This window comes from Triticum urartu, chromosome 7 (genome assembly GCF_003073215.2).
Source record: "Triticum urartu cultivar G1812 chromosome 7, Tu2.1, whole genome shotgun sequence".
Lineage (NCBI taxonomy): Eukaryota > Viridiplantae > Streptophyta > Magnoliopsida > Poales > Poaceae > Triticum > Triticum urartu.
In genome coordinates this window covers 656767684-656781134 of record NC_053028.1, presented here as the reverse complement: position 1 = coordinate 656781134, position 13451 = coordinate 656767684, and the positions used below count along the sequence as shown (strand labels likewise).

At 44.6% G+C, this 13451-nt stretch overlaps 1 protein-coding gene and 1 non-coding gene across 3 annotated transcripts; both read left to right on the top strand.

Annotated features, from left to right (window-relative positions):
• Nucleotides 1–4331: 4331 nt before the first annotated feature.
• TRNAP-AGG lies at nucleotides 4332–4403 on the top strand. Its single transcript has one exon. It is a non-coding gene; the product is annotated as a tRNA-Pro (tRNA).
• A 4212-nt stretch (nucleotides 4404–8615) lies between these two features.
• LOC125525363 lies at nucleotides 8616–11334 on the top strand. Of its 2 annotated transcripts, none has more exons than XM_048690363.1 (3): nucleotides 8616–8927; nucleotides 9431–10682; nucleotides 10768–11334. In XM_048690363.1, exons 1-2 carry the CDS (start codon nucleotides 8717–8719, stop codon nucleotides 10663–10665), a joined length of 1446 nt encoding a protein of 481 aa, XP_048546320.1. In that variant the 5' UTR covers nucleotides 8616–8716; the 3' UTR covers nucleotides 10666–10682; nucleotides 10768–11334. The 2 variants fall into 2 exon arrangements, with proteins under 2 accessions (XP_048546320.1, XP_048546319.1); XM_048690362.1 differs by having other exon boundaries at nucleotides 9413–10682.
• The last annotated feature ends 2117 nt before the right edge of the window (nucleotides 11335–13451 follow it).

Sequence of the window (13451 nt, the reverse complement as noted above, 5' to 3'; positions counted from 1 at the left end):
TCTTCAAATACTGAGTAGCGGGGTATTAGCAAAAGGAAAGCACGGAAAAGCTAATGCAAAAACTATGAGTCATAATTTGATCCTTCTTGCAAATAATGTTCTCATCTGAGCCTGCATGTCAATCAAGTCCATCTGCAACTTTGTGTAGAATAGTCTTGTTTGATGTTTCAAGCAAAGCATGTTCAACAATATGTTTAAACTATTTGGTTCAGCAAAGAAAGAATGGATAAAACAAAGACAAAATCTGCATATAATAATAAAAAAATACTAAGATCATTGAGATGAGCCTGATGCAAAGAAATTGTTGCATACTTCCTGCTCACTTGCCGACATGCAATCTCATACAAGAAGCATTGTACATCACCCATCAAGTGACAAAACAGAAATTCAGAGACCTCATTATGAATTAACAGGCGGGACTTACAATCAACATCTTATTGTCCAATTACAGTTTAAGAAAACATCTTATTGTCCAACTCAAGATAGAAAATCAAGTCCGAGAAACAACACATGTATGCTCATTTTCTTTGATTAAGTTATATGCTTTCAAAATTGGAGAAGAGATAGACAACCTACCACAGTTGTGAATATAGCCAATATGATGCTTAGGATCCTAGTAGACCTTCATTCAGGAACAATAAACGTTAGCCTCAAAAAATAAGGACCAATAAACTTCAAACCTAAAAAACAGCCACACTAGTAGAAATATTAGCAGCAAATTACAAGAGGATCAGGTAAGCTCATATTAAAATAGCACTGTTCAACATTGAACATGTTAAGCTGAAAGAGATCATCTGAATATTGATCGTAGGCTGTATCATCTTTCAAAGCATCATGATGCAATGATACAATGGTCGAAAAATCTACCAAGGGCAACTTCTTATTTCTGAATCTGTAACAGAAGAAAGGAAACATTCGCATGTCAAAACGGAAATTAAAAGGCAGTACTAAACAAATTCATATACCTAGATCACGTAGGTGATCAGTTCTTACAGAGAGAATATCCAACCTGAAGTCCTAAATTAGCAGCAAGAGGCACAAATTGTTTATATTTCTAGTTTGACTTAAAAAGACATATTTCAAAATGGGTCATCCTATGTATTGATTGAACCATATTTCTAATTATACGAAGTGCAAAAAAATGTTTTCCGCGACATATCGGTATCTACCACCAACCATGAAATAGCAGTTTGTAAAATATGCATACAGCATACCAAGTTTCTAACTATACTCCGTACATTGCTTTCAATTGGAAGCAACCCGGATCTCATTACCGAGCAACAGGACACATTATTTGATTTCAGGCCTTTGGGGGGCAATACCAAAATGCTGGACAACACAAAATATGTTTCTGCCCACATATAGACTATATCAGCAGAACGACTAATGCTACTACCAGAAGTAATTGGTAAACATATTAGCCTATTACAAGGTACAGATCAACACTCAAATCATCATGCCAAGAATATATACGTATAGGAAATGATTATAATTCACGCATGATCTATCAGCTGAATGCAGCTTTTCCTCTTTGTATGGAGATGGAGTTAACACACGTACCAGAACTACCAAGCTAGAGGTCATCCCCACGCTCTTGTACGAAGCTTCATTATCCAAGTTCATAGTCACCTGCCAAGAGTCGACCTAGATGCATTTTAAACTCCAAATTAACATGTCAATCTAACGAAGAACCTGGATCTCGAAATTTACTGCACAACTTCAAAGGACAGAACAATCTACCTGTGGATCTGGATTGGATTCGTCGCCGTTGCGCTCCTTAGACGGTGGCGACGCGACTACGCTGGCCGTTGTGGTTCCACGGGGATCCGGCGTTCCCGCCACTGGCGCAGGCGCTGTGCGTGCATCTGGAGCCTGCGCGCGAGAGGGCCGCGACGAGCGTGGGGAAACTGATGTATCGCCGTCGTGGTTGCTATCCACGTGGGAGAGAAAGAGGCAGCCGTGGGGACTTGATGCGCCGCCGTCAAAGGTGCGATCCGCGTAGCAGAGGAAGAGGTGCGAGAGAAGGGGGAAGGTCGGAAGGTTTTTTCCCTTGTACTATGTCAATCCAGTCTTTTTTTCTTTTCTTTTTTGAGGGGAGTATGTCAATCCAGTCAGCTACATGGGCTGCCTTTAGTGGGGCAGAGGAAGAGGTGCGAGAGACTGTGCTAGCCCAATTTGATAGCAACGCCCAAAATTGTCACCAGAGCAGCGGCCCATGATGTTAGCGCTCGTTTGTATCGATCGGAGAGACCGGAGGTGTTTCTCAAAAAAAAAAGAGACTGGAGGTGGGATTAAGAGCTAATCTAACGGCCAGAATTGCCTAAAAGTGGTGATCGGACGGCCGGAAGCACTGATGGTCTGCGAGGGCTGGAAAAATGCGCAGTTTTAATGTATCTAAATATGTTAGTAAGGGCTAGCTATTTAGATATGAATGAGCCAAGAAACACCCATTTATTATAGCTACAGTAATTTTCGAGTACTGTCAACCCTTGCTTTTTCGTAGGGTTCAGCCTACCATGGAATCACCTTGATTGATTTTGGTAGCTGGAAGCGGCACTACCTCAAGAGGCGGTAACATTAAGCTCCCGAGCAAGTAGTGGCCGACGCAGAAATGCCTAAAAGCTGATGTTGGGGTTGGGGAGGGGGGGGACAGTAAAAAATCCAGGGGTTGGGGAGGGGGGGGGGACAGTAAAAAATCCACTATTCATATGCATGATGATGCGGAGCATTCTACGATCATCCCCATGTCCACTTCGACCACCCCCCATGACCCAAGGGTACGTAAGATGAGACCTCGACTATATGCCATTGGACACAAGGTGAACTCGCTCCTCTCCGAACCGTCACTTTCCACATGTGAGACATGGTTACTAGCTCAAATATATGTGCTATGCATGACCAGGAACAAGGAGGAAGACCATGGACAAGACGGCGAGGACACCGACTGTGAAGTACAAGAAGAAGAGCTGCCGAAGAAACTCTAGCCACCGGACGACCGGTCGGGACCGGACGTCCGGCACCTGAAGCAAACCTGCGCCAAGTACCAGGCTACAGCGAGCGGACGTCCGTCCAGGACCGGACGACCGGCCACACCTCCCAGCAAGCGGACGACCGGCCCCACCGGATGACCGGTGCCACGACACCCGAGCTGAATTGGCGGAAGTCCGGAGACTACCGGACGTCCGGACGCCCACGAGCCACCGGACGTCCGGTACCTGTCTGCGCACAGTGTTCGGGCCCGAGGCCCATGTATCCTCTCTCTCACTTACCCCTTCGTGGACCTAGACTATATATACTCCTCCACCTCCTCCTAGCTAGGGTTAGCAAAGGATTAGCTCATGTTTGTGTGAGAGCTTTGCTCATCCACTTGGTTTCCTTCTCCTCGGAGACGTGCCTCCACCGGAGAAGATCCTTCTAAGCGGATTGAAGACCCCCTCTTGGGTGGCCCCATCAAGACCTCCTCACGGAGAAGAACCGGTTACCCTTGTATCGTCCTTTGTTGGACTTGGATCTTGTATCTCACCTTTGTGTTCATTGATCTAGCGCATGTGTGATCTATTCTTGTTGGTTTAGTGTTTCCTCTCGTGTTTTTCCTCCCCCCCCCCTCGTGTTCTTCGTGTTCATCGTCGGGGTTCGCTCCTTTCGTGAAAGATCGGCCACATAGGGTTCCACCCTACATCACATGATAGTATGAAAATCAAGATGTTGGGGAGGGCCAGGCCCCTGGTGGCCACCCCCTGCCTCCGCCACTGTGGGCAATTAACGTAGTGCCATGGTCGTGGAGATGCAACATAGGGAAACAGCCCCGGGGAGGCGACACCATCACGACATGAAAGGGACGCTCGGAAGCTGGGCGACACTGGCATATTTAGTTGTAGGTGTACACGTCATATTTACACCAACAATTCACTTTTTTTTCCAACGCATCAACTATAATATTACCCCTAGTATACAGAAAAATTACAACCAAACAACACCATGGGGCCGCGGGGAAATGGGTGCAGGGAGGGGTATTGTTAGAAAAGTCCCAAAAAAAACTCTCCTTAGGAGTCTTCTTCATTTAGTTCCAAAAGGCAACTTTTAATCCCTAGTAGTCCCTCATGTTCCAAAAGGCAACTCTAAGAGAGACTTTTTTTAGTCCCTACACAAAAAGTCTCTAGAAACAAACACTCTCGCGTGATGGCCAAATCCACAAGAGAGTTGACTCCCATCTCAGACTCCGGTCGTCGTGTTTTGTAGAAAAAGAGAACATTCAGATCATCTGTGTGGGCAGTACTTACGTATGTATGATAGTAGAATAAATATGTACTTTCGGAAAACAGAGTATCGAAGGGCATTTGGTCTAGTGGTATGATTCTCGCTTAGGGTGCGAGAGGTCCCGAGTTCAATTCTCGGAATGCCCCATTTTTTCCTCTTGTTTTGTTCTTTTTACCAAAAAAAAATGAATTCCTTTTAGATGCCCCTGATTCCTCTTTTTTTGTTCTTTTTACCCCAAAGAAAACGAATTCCTTTTTAGATGCCATGAAAAACAATTTGTGTCAGGTAATATTTGCATTCAGATATGCATTACGGCTTGGTTCTTCTTGCCATGACAAGAAAGAAACATGTGATTCTTCTTGCGTCGACCCTTTCTTGCTTAGAGCAACGTTTACACCACACATACCGATCACCATACATATGTGACTGGGATCGATCTTCTTTTCAACAGCCTTTATACATTTTCAACAGCCTTTATACATACTTCATCGTCGTCTCATCAATTCACACAGGTGCGGTGTCGCGTCCGTCCATATTTTGCAGCGGAATGATATAGGATTTTACATAAATAAACTTGCACAAACTAAAGGTAAGAAATAACCACAAGTGGAGTCGGTGAAGACGAGGATGTGATACCGAAGTTCCTTCCCTTTAGGGGAAGTACGTCTCTGTTGGAGCTGTGTGGAGGCACAATGCTCCCCCCAAGAAGCCACTAGGGTCACCATATTCTCCTCACGCCCTCGCACAATGAAAGATGTCGTGATTCCATTTGTGGTGCTCTTGAAGGCGGCAACCAGACCTTTGCGAACAAGGTTGGGACTCTCTCCACAACTTAATTGGAGGCTCCCACCCACGGAGCTTCACCACAATGGATTGTGGCTCCGCAGTGACCTCTTTCGTCTAGGGTTACCAAACACCCAAGAGTAACAAGTTGATGATGATGTAGAAGCCGGGGAACACAAAACGGTTTGGTGGAAGTGTAGATCGGGTGAACCTCCCCCCATCCCCAAAGTATTGTGGAGTTTGGGTGGTTAGGGACCACTACTAGGGAAAAGCCTAGCAGCAGCGCGGGTTTTGGGCCTATTAGTAGCGCGGGGGCCGGCGCTACTAATAAGGCGCTACAGCTAACGTATAGCAGTAGCGCGGGTGCACCCGCGCTACTACTACGTCCGTTAGTAGTAGCGTGGGTAAAAACCCGCGCTACTACTAACCCGTGCTTTGAAAAAAAATGAATTTTTTTCGAATTTTTTGCCCGAATTTTCAAATTTCTGAATTATTTTAACCTCTAATCTCTAATCACCCTCATCGCTGCTCAATTTAATCTCTAATCACCCCTCATCATTCCAAATCATCTAACTTTCCGGACGATCACCCATCCTCTCACTACTCCAACCTGAGCACGCTTAACTTCCGGATTCTATTCTCCCTCGATTCCAAGTCTGCACTTATTGTTTTCCTAACAATAGTAAGATGTCAATCCTATTAACCCTCGGGAGTTTAGCTTGAGCATGAAGTCACATATTTCACTGTTTGTGTTTAAAACTATTGTTCTAAAAAATAATAATTATTTAGTAACACTAATATTTCTTGAATAAGGAGTTTGACCACATTTTGACCAAAGTTTGACCAAAGTTTGACCAGATTTGACCAAAATTCCAAAAAACTGAAATAATTATTTAGTAACACTAATATTCTTGAATAATTATTTAGTAACACTAATACTTCTTGAATAAGTAGTTCGACCACAGTTTGACCAGATTTGACCAAAATTAAAAAAAATGAAATTTGAGCATAACTTTTTTTCCTTTTAGAGTTTGAGGATTCTAAAAATTTGCAAACAGGCCGTAGGCCGTCTCCATCGGATGCGGATTTTCGTGCTGAACATTTTGATATATTATACGGTTTTTTTTCTGACATTGTATGTAAAAGTTATAGCCGTTTTATATTTCCCCTACACTTTTTGCAAAACATGTCCAAATTTAAGTTTTTAAATTTTCCTAACTAGTAGATGTAGTAACATAATCACATCTCGAAGGATTTTAATTTTTGAAACATTTTGATATATTATACGTTTTTTTCTAACATCGTATGCAAAAGTTATAGCCGTTTTACATTTTCCCTACACTTTTTGCAAAACATGTCCAAATTTAAGTTTTAAAATTTTCCTAACTAGTAGATGTAGTAACATAACTACATCTCGAAGGATTTTAATTTTTGAAGTTTTTATCATTTTCTTTTGCTTTTTACAAAACCGAAAAGGCGATCAGGGGGGTGGGGGTAGAGTTTCAAAATGGGACCTTTAGTAGTAGCGAGGCCCCTCGCTACTACTATGGCATCTTCCGGAGGGGCACGGTTGAGACCTCTTAGTAGTAGCGAGGGGTAAAAACTTAGCAGTAGCGCGGTTTTATGACCCTCGCTACTACTATGGCATGGCCCAAGGGCACGGTTGAGACCTCTTAGTAGTAGCGAGGGGTAAAAACTTAGCAGTAGCGTGGTTTTATAACCCTCGCTACTACTATGGCATGGCCCAAGGGCACGGTAGAGACCGCTTAGTAGTAGCGAGGGGTAAAAACCAGCGCTACTGCTATCAACTTAGTAGTAGCGAGGGTTAAAAACCAGCGCTGCTGCTATCAACTTAGTAGTAGCGAGGGTTAAAAACCCGCGCTACTAGTAAGTAGCAGTAGCGAGGGATATAAACCCGCGCTGCTAGTAAGCGGTGTATAAGCTTTTCCCTAGTAGTGGACGGAGATGTCAAGCTTTTGTGATTTGGGAATGGAGGAGAAAAGCATGGGCAAGGTTTAGGGTTAGGAGGAAGAAGAAAGGGGGTACCCCACTAAAAATGTGGCCGTTACACAGCCGCCCCCCGGGCACCCAGACTAAAGGGGTCCGGGCACCCGGACTCACCAGAGAAAAATCACTACAAAAGAGAAGAGGACCGGGCACCCGGGGCGGCTGAAGCAAGGGGGTCGGGCACCCGGTGGTGGGACCCCGGGCACCCGGGGTGGCCACGCATAGGAAAGACCGGGCACCCAGGGGTGGCCGAGCTAAAGTGAAAACTTGTGGGTGCCTCCAGGCACCCAGACAAAAAGAGGTCCACGCACCCGGACTCGTAAGAGAAGATTTTCTTCAAACGAGGCCCAACACGAAAAGGGAGAAAAGTGTATGGAAAAGTTTTGAGCTCCCAAACTCCGAAATCATAGCAACCACTCTTAATAGTACGGATGTTCCTAGGACTCAAAAAGAAAATCGAAAAACTTCTTGAGTCACCGATGAACACCATATTTTCCCTTTTTGTATGAATGGGGCTACTGACGTCCGTAGACACAATAGAGGAACCAATGTCCTCAGATAAACTTACCAAGCGTCATTAGTCCTCAAAATCGTATTGTGATCAATCACCAAAATTGTGATTAAGTGACAATTGCACTTTCACAAGCTCCCTGGCGCCCTCGCGCCGACGCTGGTGGGCCGGCCCATGTTCTTGATAGCATTTGAAAATAAAATGAAAAGCAAAAAACTATTGCAAAAAACATAAAATTTCATGAATTAAACAAATTCATGGATTCTGATTTCTTTTCATTAATTTGAAAAATGTTCGTTGATTGGAAAAGAAGTTCATGAATTTGAAAAAAAATTCATCTAATTTGAAATAAAGTTCACCAATTTGAAAAACTTCAACATTTTTTAAAGATCATTGAATTTGACAAAAAAAGTCATCAATTTTGAAAAATATTCATAGAATTTGGAAAAAAATTGCTGATTTTGAAAAAAAATCACCGGTTTTTTTAGAAGTCCATCCATTTTGTAAAAAGGTGTACCAAAGTTCAAAAGGTTCATCATTTTTTTTAAACCACAAAGTTGAAAATGATCATTGATTTGGAAATAAAAGTTCACGAATTTGAAAAAAATCACGCATGGAGAAAACAAAAAGGAAAGTAAAAAATAAAAGAAAGAAGAAAAAGAACAAGAAAAGAAAAGAAAAACGAAAACGTGACCTCACGATTCATAGCGTACTGAAGAAAGAATATAGGGAAAAAGAAATTAGTAATCACAAGCGTGAAGATGGCGTAGTGGGTACTACCATTTTGTATTACTCGACGATAGGTCTCGAGTTTGATTGCCATCGGCCACAACTTTCCTGAAGCTTAGCAGGAATGGAAAAAAATCTCAATGGGCTGGCAAAGCTCTGTTGGGGTGTGTGCGCCAGATGGTGAAAATGCCTTCAACGCGCCTGAAGCGCCAAATAGGAATGTGCTGGCGCGAACCCTACATGGGCCGAAGCACGACCGGCGGTGCCTGGGTGACCCGACCGGCCCAACTCTCAGGATTATCTCTCTCAAGGTCGCCTTACGCGTCTCCCCCAATCCCCAGACTCAATCGAAGCCAAGGAACCAAAACCAGTGGCTCCGCTCGTCGCCTTCGCCCTGCGCCGCCGCAGTCCAGCAACCCCCCACCCCATATGCCCCCGCCATGGCAGCCCTCAACTTACGCCGCCGGCACGATAGTGGCAGCACCCCCCTGCCGCTCCTCCTCACCGGCCGGATTTCACGCATCCCCTGATTCCGATCCCCTTTCTTTCCTTTCAGATGAAGAGAAGACCATTGGAGATACTTCCACAGCTGCCCCTCCTATCTCTCTCGATGATGAATTTCCCAAGGCCACCTCCATGGGTAAGCATACCGTAATCTGTCGCACAACGATTAGAAAGATCCAATTTTTATGAGCTGTGTGTGGAGCTTTGTTGAGGGGGCAGTTTTTTTTTTTTTGTGTGTGTGGCAAAGATGCGATTTTGCTGGCAATCAATCGTACGGGTTATATAGTATTCTCATATAAATATGATGAATCTATTGGTTTCATTCTGTTCAACGGAACCGGGGTGTTGGAGCCAAAAATGTTGATGGAATCCTCCACGGCCGTCAGTTAAACTCGCGTTGTGATGTAAAGTTTTGTTTTGCTCTTTCAATGGCTCGGTCGATCCCAACGATGGTAGAAATCGGTTTGCCAATTTGAATTGTATTCTTGTTCCTTCGTTACATATACTGTAGGGGGAAAGGGGAAGGGGCCTTGTCCGAGTGGGCAACGTACACAGGCTTATTTGCTTCGTTATATACATCTGCTTACATCTTCTTTTTCGGTGAATTATTCACAATGACAGGACCTTATGCAAGTGCAGGCTGGTCGGACCTCCCCATAGATCTCCTCATCCGGATACTGCATCTCCTTGAGCTCCCCGAGGCCCTAGCCTTCCATGCTGTCTGTCCATCATGGCGTTCTGCATCTGTGGCCGCAGGCGGTGCCCCACCTCGGCGCACGCCGTGGCTTGTTTCCTTGGCAGAGGAGCCTCCTCCCGCAGGGGATCAACAGCGCCGTGTGCGGCGTAGGTTATGTGATCCTGCTGCTACTTCTGAGCTCCGCAACCTCCTGGATGCTGAGAGAACTTTTCAGGTCAGCTTTCCCAGGGGCCAAGCTGTGGCCTGCTGCGGTGCCTCCCATGGCTGGTTAATCATGGCAAACGAGCTCTCGGATCTTGTCCTATATGACCCCTTCACCGCGGCATTGATCCCGCTCCCACCAATCACCGGTTTTGCGTCGTGCATACAGGGTGTCTATGGAGACGAAGGGAAGATCGTGGGCTATCGTTACGGGTGTTACATGATAGAACGTGTTCATGATGTGCAGTCTCTCGGTGGGTATTTCTATGACAAGGTTGTGTTGTCCGGTCCTCCGTCCACTTGTCGCACTGTTGCTCTGGTCATCCACCTGGACGGCAAGCGGCTCTCTTTCGCGAGAATAGGAGATACCTATTGGCAACAAGTTTCGGTGATCCGAAGAAACGGAGATAGTTTTGCAGACTGTATCTACCACCGCGGTAGGTTCTATGCGGTGACAATGGAAGGGATATTGAAGTCATGGGACTTTAGTGGATCAGACAAACCGAGGAAGAAACCGGTCATTGCCGAGGATGACAATGACATGTTCGACGACCCAGTTATCACTAGGTACTTGCTTTCGACTCCTTGGGGTAATCTCCTGCAGGTGCGTGTCTTTCTTGACACACACCAGGGAAACAATGTCAGGATTGAAATAGACAGGTTGGACCTCAAGAGTCAGACAAGGGTAGCACTGAGCTCAGGGAAGGCTCTGCGGGGACATGCGGCCTTTGTCGGACAGAATAGCCCAGGCATTTTATCCACTAAAGAATTCCCCAAACTAAGACCGGATTGTATCTATTTCACAACTCCCCGCCTCAGAGAGCGCCATGCTTTTGAGCATCGCTGTAACCAATGGAGCGGCGTGAAGGTCTATGACCTGAAAAGACAGACACTTGAAGATGCTTTCCCATCTGGTGGAGGTCTTTACGGAACCATCTGTCCATTGGAAGTCTGGTTCACACCAAGTCTGATCTGATAGCCACGCTGTAACTTGTAAGTGTTATTTTGGTCCATAATTTAGTAGCATCAGGCCTGATAGTTTTTCTGTGAGTTCTCACTATTGTCGTATCATTTTCAGGGTGGAAATATGCCTCGAGTTGATGGGAATTCCCTTCAGAAAATGAATCATCTGCCTCCAGGATAATTTCTCTTGTTTCTCTTTTGGCTGTTTTCATGCCTGTGTGAGTTGTTGTCGTTTAGAAACGACGGGGTTTAGCATGGAAGAAGGTTGCCAGCGACAATTTTACACCGTCGCTCTTGGTGTTGGTTTTATTATATAAGTGTATGTGTTCAATTGTTTAGAGAAAAGGGGTTGGGATCCTCTGCAGTACTGTACGGTACAGTAAAGTCACTGACATGTGGACCTGGCCCCACATGTCATCCGCACTACATCCCCAGAAAAGTGTTGCATGTCGTGTAATATGTGAGTTCTGTGTAGCTCAGGCTCAGAAGATCAGTGAGTTGTGTATAACTTGTGTGAATGCTGGAGACCCAAGAGTTTGTACTAGTACTTACTATTTTGTAGTTGTTGCACAGGTCCTAGTTCAAAACACATGTATCAGGCGACCTGAATAGAGACCTGGCTCAGTGTCGCTGCCTCTGTATTTCGCAGAACCTCTGAAACGCAACGCTTTACTTTGATTTTTGTGTGTGCCGTTTGTGTGGATTTTTGCCCTTTTGGCAGAAAGATGTGATTTTCTAAGTCATGCGGCAGAAAGATGTGATTTTCCTAACAATCATGCGGATTATGCTCGATAGTTGAACGCCCTTGCTTTTTCTTTTTTTTTTGAACAAAGACGCAAGCAAGACTGAGCCGGCATATCATGAAATTTACGAAATCAGCGTAGGCACCACGTCGTTGATGCGAGCTCTTGGACTTGAACCCTGGTGGGCTGGGGTTACCACTGACCCTCTAACCATCCAATCACAAGTTGGTTCGCAGCTGAACGCCCTTGCTGCCAGGTAAAAACAAGCTTAAACATATTTTGCACACCGACCAAGGCAACCTATCCGAAGATATTGTATTCAATCTTTAAATGAACTAAGATGATTACTTGAGTCCCAGAAACCATTGTCAAATAAGTTTTGAGCATACAAAGTTGTTACCTTGAATCATGAATCAGAATAACATTGTAAAGGTTCAACACATGAAGCTTGCATACCACATACTTCAACACTTCAATCTCATTGGGCAGATTTTGCATAATATATAGAGTATAAAAATTTACAGAGCATAACTAAATTAAAACTACTAAAACGTGTAACAGAACTCCTAATATTGTTGCTTCATTTGCAACTTCCTTCTCAACCTAGGCTCATTTGCATACTTCTTAAATGTTTGTGCAATGCTTCATTGTGGGCTTTTGGTAAACTATTCTCATTCCATCCTTCGAGTACTCATAGTTCTCACCTGCTATCTCCCCACAGAAGTTGAAGTGCCAAGTACTCCTTATATGTCAGTTCCACCTGGACATGCCGATCGTCTAGAACCTTCCTTCTCTGCCCAAATGGCCCAAATGCTTGTGTTATAGTTAGAAAACCAAACGCATGTGCCCTTGTTTATTACTCCATCCTACCAAATCCCTTATTTTTTTAGATGGCCCAAATTTCAACCATGAAAATCGCGTAGATCCATCACTAAATCCCTTCTTTTTTTTAAACACCTCTTCCAAAATACTCCCTCCGTTCCTAAATATTTCTTTTTTAGAGATTTCAAATGGACTATCACATACGGATGTATATAGACATATTTTAGAATGTAGATTCACTCATTTTGCTCCGTATATAGTCACTTATTGAAATTTCTAGAAAGACATATTTAGAAACAGAGGGAGTATGTCTATTGCATGAGGTTTAATTGTTCAATTTTTGAGAGAAAAGAGTGTTCGATCAACTCTCACGTATAAAATCGATAGTCTTTGTTTCGCATCATACCTAACCCCGTCGCTCGGCCGGTCGATCCGGTGTGAGGGAGCAATATCATGGAAGCGCTCGGGCGGCGAGGATGCATCATCATTCTGGCTTGGAGGCGCCTCCGCGCGTGGTGGTCGTCTGAGGAAGCAGCCATGGTGTCACTTGCTAATTTCAGTTAGACATGTTCACATCGCGTCAATACCTAGCTTCTCGGCGACGTCCTGCAGTCCTGCTTGAGTGCGAGCACAACGACATTCTCGATGGCGGACCGGGCACGGCTTGGTGTGCTTCTCCTCCCCGTGCCCCTGGGAAGTGGGGAGCACTTATCGGTAGCGCCGAGTGCAAAATATAGGCATGGAGGAGTGTCCTGTTTGTTGATCTTTGTGTTTGCTGACATTTTTATCATTAAATGAGATGTAAACATGATGCAGTATATACTGATGACATGTACTTTGTGATTGTTTACAATTTTCTCGGTGGAATATTTGACAATGTGATGCGTTTAGTTTGAGGTTCCTTCCGCACTGGGTGTCTCCTTCTTATTTCTTTTCACAATAGGCTTAATTTTATCAGAGAAATTGAATCTTTTGGCCCACTTTTCTTCTAACTTTGATCATTGCCCCCCCCCCCCCCCCCCCCCCCGAGAATGACGGGTGAGGCCGGGGTCACTTGGCATTGATACAGCCATGGGGCAAATCATCAAACCCCAAGTAAAGTGGGGCAAAAGATCCAATCCCCCTAATTTTATTAGAGTAGCAAATGAGTTGGGACTTGAGATTCACTCAGAGGTTGGGCCTTTGCCCACTGAGGCCCAGTTCTTTTGCCAGAATCTGGGGATTCTCCCAGAAT

What these genes read in the sequence shown, in the direction of transcription:
- LOC125525363 (XM_048690362.1), top strand. Translation starts at nt 8,717, where the DNA reads ATGCCCCCGCCATGGCAGCCCTCAACTTACGCCGCCGGCACGATAGTG. An exon ending in TCCCAAGGCCACCTCCATGG is followed by an intron (nt 8,928 to 9,412) that starts GTAAGCATACCG and finishes TCACAATGACAG; the next exon opens with GACCTTATGCAAGTGCAGGC.